We start from the raw sequence: 6000 nt of genomic DNA, 5'->3' as shown, positions 1-6000 counted from the left end.
TGGTTGCTAAGACTACGCAATGCGAACTTCTTGGAGCTAGCCTCTACCCTCAGCTCAGGATTTGCACACTTTTCCCCTTCATTCATGTGGTTGTTGCCTTGATCTTGCTGTGTGAGCCTTTTTGTTCAAGGTAATTCATGTTTTCCATGGGTTCCTTTTCCTCCTACAGATATTGCAGTTGTTGAGCACTTATCTTCATCAATTACTGTCATCATGGCACCAAAGAGATCATCCACTTCAAAGGACAACAGTGAATGCAACACCGAGGAGGTAGTTGAGAGTACTCTAATGAACTTGCCAGTTTTTGCAAATACTCAATTGTTCATAGAAAAAGAGTCAGATATCACATGGCATAAAGTAAATGAAGCTTTATTTGCAAGAAGCTTCAACGCAGATCTTGAGGACCGACATGTATATATCAATGTCCAAAAGTCGGGGTTACATAAGATTGCATGTAGGTACCTGAATTTCCCATATGGAGACATTGTCAACTGGATAAATTCTCACATAGATCCCGAGACTCTGACTCTTAATAATGCCAACAAACAAAGGCTTTATTCTTTTCTGGCACCAGATTATCATCTCATGTACCATTTCCGGAGCTAGAATCATTCATGGATTCTTACTTCTATGCTTCCACTAGCTAATTGAGCACAAATGAGGTTGTCAAAGGCTGGGTGAAAGAGCTAGCAATTTAGACACCAACCAACACCTACAAGACAAAGTCTCTCAGGGAGGTTCACCATTTTTTGATAGTTTTATGTTGCATAATCTATGGTCAACAAAGCATTGAGACCTTCCCCGAAGGGTGGGAATTCTTGCTGAACTAGATTATGAACAAAACAAAACCATTCAACTAGTTAGACTTGTTGGTTCAACAACTGAAGATACATGTAGCTAATGCCCAAAATCCTCCCAAGGTAAAGCAAGCTAGATTTTACATGTCCTCCTACCTGATGGATGTAATTTGTGCTCACAATTCATTCCCTAGCATGAATTGCACCTGGACACCAAGAGAGTCTGTCATGCATATTTATTGTGAGCTACTTTTGGAGTGAAACCACAAAGGAGTAATGGAAAGGCTAACTGATCACTTACTCATTTTGTTATACAAGTTAATCTTTGAGGAAGAGCCACCTTGCATGTCACGTGGGGCAAGGAAGCAGTGTTGGAGATAACAGATTAGTTTGCCTCACCGGGTGACACTTTCCTCAGAGTGTTTGGTGGACAAAAGTCTCTGCATCTTCTATCGAGGTATGCCACCATTAAGTTAGTCATGCAATTAGCTACATACCATCTTTCCATGGGGTTATTAACAGTGCTCCACAGGAAGAAGAAATCACCTTGGCTTGTTCTTCCTATGCAAATCAAATTGTACGAAATCAAGAATCTTAAAGTTGCAAACACCGAAGGAAAGGAGATAGAAAAATTCACATTCAGTCATTTGGACTTCAATCCATACGATCCTAGGAATGTTTGCAAATACCATTGTGCACAAATTCATTATCAATGGCCAAGTGGGACCTTTCGCATACCCGAGGAGGAAGCATGGGAAAATTGTTATAATGCCTCCAAGTCCCATGAACTAGTCATATTCATCCGAACATCATAGGTTACTCTGTAGAAAGAAGTCACTCCAGAGATAGTACCAATGGAAAGGCACAACCTAGTGCACGAAAAGGGCGAGAGGAAAGTCACGCATAGTCCAGTCGAAGAGCAGAGCCACAAGATGAAAACATATCCAATCATCTTGAAAGTAGCCATAACAATAGATAAGAGGAGGAATCAAAGGAAGCAGGAGGAAGAGATGAAGCAGAGGGAAGAACAAAAGCAGAGGAAATTAGAAGAATAAAGACGAAGACAAGAAGAAGAAGAAGAAGAAAGCCTAAGAATGGAAGAAGAAAAGGAATGCGGAAACATGTTGAGGAATAAGAGCAGAACTGACTACTAGAAGAGGAGAGAGAACAGTTGTAGGACAAGGAGATAGCTCAAGAAATTGAGGAGTTGATTGTGATTCCAAACATGGAGGTGGAACCACAACTATGGAATCAAGATGTTATTTGATGCTGAGCGTTTAGCATGTCACCATTCAGTCTCCCCCTCTTTCGACATTAGAGCAAGCTCCAAGCGAGGAAGAGGAAATTGTTCCTCTTGATGAGGGTCTGGTTATAGACACATACAATTTGACTTACGATGAGCTTCAGAAAAAGATTGTACAATCAAGGAAGAAAATTTTTCGAGACGATCTCGCATCTCCTGCATTCATTAGAGAAAGGGTAATTGTAATAGACACTAGAAGGAATCCAAATGCCATTGTTGCAGCCAACTTGGCCTTTGCAAGTGCTACAAAGTCAAACACTGAGTATTTGATGGCCGAGAAAAAACAGTTGGAAAAGAACTTACAGGCTATGCGGAAAGTAGTTGAAAAACTCTGAGCAGAGGTCCAAAACGTAGCTCCCGTGCACATTTATTTGGAAGAAATTAAGGTAGTCATACTTGGTGAAGTATCAACATTAGGAGAAACCATGCATAGCTTGTATGAAGAGATTTTCACCATGCATAAAGTAGTTGTCTGCTTGCAGGACATGCAACAGAAGTGTAAGGATAGTGCTAAAGCTGTTAAGGTTGTTCATACAAGCATTGTTGTTGTGTATGAGTGGTCAATGCAGTACAAAGGGGCACCATCCTAGTTGTTGAAGAAAAAAGGCAACAGGCATAGTGGGAGAAAGCACAAGTGCGGATAATCATTCAGAGCAAAAAAGAACTCGCCTCATTCATTGCCAATATTCAGGCCTCATATGCACAATTGTACAACAATGTGGATTTTGTTGAGAAATGGCAACAAGAAATTACAGTTTAATTTGTCCTTGAATTAAACTGTGAATTAAAATCGAATTATATTCTCATAACAACTTGTAAATAGTTAATTAAGTTTAATTAACTTAATTAGCTTAGGAATTTCAAGTTGGAAGTCTTTCTATAGTTATGTATGTGTTATCCCTAAATTTTAGGGGTCCAGTATGAGTTTATTTGAGTTGTAATTAGATAACTCAGCGTGACTAAGTTATAGACAGTTAAACTAGTTCTAACTGTTTGTAAAGCTAGTAGAGGTCTACTAGTGAGTTGGTGCACTGGCGCATCCTCAGTGCTACTCCAGCTAACTGAAGATTCCCTCATGAGAAACTCATGCATGTCAGTTCAGAGAAAGACTCAGTTGAGACTAGAGTGCAGGGATAATGTACTATCAGTTGTATGATGATCTGAGTTGTACAGATCATGCATGCAATAAGAAGAGGACCTAGATTTGGATTGCGTAGTTATGGAAGAAGGAATTCCTAATTAAATGTCAACTATTCCTCTCAGGAATTGCGCAAGGAAATAAGGTCTCAACAGGCAACAAAAATTGGCTAAGTGTTGGTCGTGCGGGCTTGTGAGGCAGAGAGTTGATCACATTTGTGCGGAATTGTTCTTGTGAGAACAAGATTTGTATTATTACTCAGATTTCTTATTAATGCAATAGATTGTCAGGGTTTTGAGCAACGGCTTTCGCCAGAGAAAAAATTGTGTTATCTGTCTTTGATTATCTTCCTCTTGTTGATTATTGTTCTCATCAATCATTGGTTTCCGCTTTTTAAAAGAGTATAGTAGATTCTTGTTTTGTGTTTGAGTATATTACATGAGCTGTGAATATACAGGAAAATATACATGGTATCAGAGCTAAAGACAATATACTAGAGGATATTTCAAAATTTTGAGTTTTTGGTTACAAGTGAAATTCAAATTTGCAATACATAATTCAAGATCGATAGATGGCGTTCTACAAATTGTGGCTTCAATATGCCTTGGAAGGCAGCTTGAATTATATAACCTGGAAGGACAGAATGGAGGCTACACTAGAGGTAATGGCTTGAAGGAATTCGTTGATCAAGACATTCCTAAGCCAACAGCATCAGATGCACAAAATCTGGCCGAATGGAAGAAGTGTGTGGTGAAGGCGAAGTGGATAATCCTTGAGGGAGTTCAAGACCACATTGTCTCGAGTCTCCATGGGAAGGAAACTCTGTATGCTAAGTGGAGAGCATTGATAAACTTATTCTAGAACAAAATTGATCATAGGAAATTGGCACTGGAAGACAAACTTCGAAAGATCAAGATGGAGAAAGGTGAGACCATTTCGAAATACTTGACCAAGTTCACTCACTGTCGTGATGAACTTGGAATTAGTGTTGGAATAATCATTTCCAAGGATGACATGGCGAGCCTAGCTCTCCTAGGCCTTCCCAAGAGTTGGAATAGCTATCAGGACCTTATCAATGGGAGGGAGAAGCTTCTAGATTGGGAATTACTGTGGTCGTATTTGATGCAGGAGGAGATCAGAAGGAACACTAGAGATGGTTCCTCATTAAAGACTGATGATGAGTAAAATTGTTCCTTAACGAGTAAGGAAAGGGAAGGGAAAGGGAAGGCGTCCCATTCTAAATCAGATTCTTGCCATGGAGGTAAGAAGAAAGATGTGACGAAAGTTAAGTGCTTTCATTGTCACAAGTTGGGACATTTTGCTACAAATTGTTCAATCAAGAAGTCCAAGAAGAAGTCCTAAGGAGGAGCAGCGGGTGAGGCTTTGACCTCTCAATTCGAATTGGACTTTACTCTCATTGCATGCATGGTGTCATCAATGATGGGTAGTGTATGGTACCTTGACAGTGGAGCTTCATTCCACATGACTGGTGACAAGGAGTTGTTCAGTGACCTAGAGGAGAATCTCCATATGCATATCGAGATGGGTGACGACAAGAGGTATAATGCTACTGGATTAGGCACAATTACTTTTTAGAGGGAGGAGGGTGCTCCTTTCACCTTGAGGGATGTTATGTATGTGCTTGGGTTGAAGAATAACTTAGTATCAACCGCCATGGTTGAGGATAGAGGCTATGATGTGATCTTCTCGAAAGGAAAGGTGTTCCTTAAACACATAGCCATAGCTAAAGTAAAGAAGAAAGGGATTTGAGTTAAGAATATTTATAAGTTGGAGGTAGAGGATTGTGCTACTTTGAACACAAAAGAAGAGAACGTGCAAAGCTGAGATGTTGGTGAATTGTGGCACAGGCGATTGGGCCACTTGCATCACAAGTCTCTCAAAATCATGTAGCAAATCTCTACTGGTCTTCCCAAAGGTATGCTAGAGAAAGTTGATACATGCAAGGGGTGTACTTTGGGAAAATACATCAAGGATTCCTTTCATGATAGAGAAAGTCGAGTAGAGGTGAATCTAGAGCGAGTCCATTAAGATGTTTGTGGACCATTCTCGACTGCATCCATGGCCAAACACAAGTATTATGTTATATTTGTTGACGAATTTTCTCGTAAATGCTGGATATTTTTTTATGCAGAAGAAGGATCAAACTTTCACAAAGTTTTGTGAATTTAAAGCATTGGTTGAGAAAGATTCTGGAAAGAAGGTTGAAGCTCTCAGGAGTGATAATGGTGGTGAGTATGTCTCAAATGAGTTTAAGAACTTCTGTGCAGCAAAAGGGATTAAACGGGAGTTGACGACACCCCATAACCCACAAAAAAATGGGGTGGCCGAGAGGAAGAACAAAAGAATTGTAGGGGTAGCACGGGTAATGTTACATGATCAGGGCCTACCATTACACTTGTGGGTTGAGGCACGCAACACAACGGTTTATTTGCAGAACCGTAGCCCACATCGGTTTCTTGGGATGAAGATACCAGAGGACATTTATTCCGGTAAGAGGCCAGATGTTGGTCACTTTAGGATTTTTGGGTCATCAGTATATTTCCATCTCACCAAAGATGCACGGAAGAAGCTTGAGCCGAAAACATAGTTGGGGATATTTGTGGGGTATACTAATACACCTCACAACTATCGGGTGTACTTTTTGACCAGTAGGATGACAATGGTTCACAGGGATGTTAGATTCGATGAGGAGAAGGCCATGCGAGGTTCCCTTGGGAGGGAGCTTGAGCTACATGCAGTTG

The 6000-nt window shown here is 40.4% G+C and overlaps 1 protein-coding gene across 1 annotated transcript in view; it reads left to right on the top strand.

Moving 5' to 3' along the window:
- Positions 1-213: 213 nt before the first annotated feature.
- The window catches only part of LOC149267412 (uncharacterized), a 29302-nt gene continuing 23515 nt past the window's right edge, over positions 214-6000 (top strand). The window contains exons 1-3 of the mRNA XM_089411624.1: positions 214-411; positions 2094-2417; positions 2583-2650. Of these exons, the coding sequence (XP_089267750.1) occupies positions 214-411; positions 2094-2417; positions 2583-2650 (590 nt within the window). The remainder of the gene's footprint in view (positions 412-2093; positions 2418-2582; positions 2651-6000) is intronic.

The sequence above is a fragment of the Pinus tabuliformis genome, chromosome 6 (genome assembly GCF_031772625.1).
Source record: "Pinus tabuliformis cultivar Carrire ecotype Pingquan chromosome 6, CPIR1, whole genome shotgun sequence".
NCBI classification, from domain to species: Eukaryota; Viridiplantae; Streptophyta; class Pinopsida; order Pinales; family Pinaceae; genus Pinus; species Pinus tabuliformis.
Note: the sequence above shows the minus strand (reverse complement) of the source record. Positions and strands in the feature narration are given on the sequence as shown.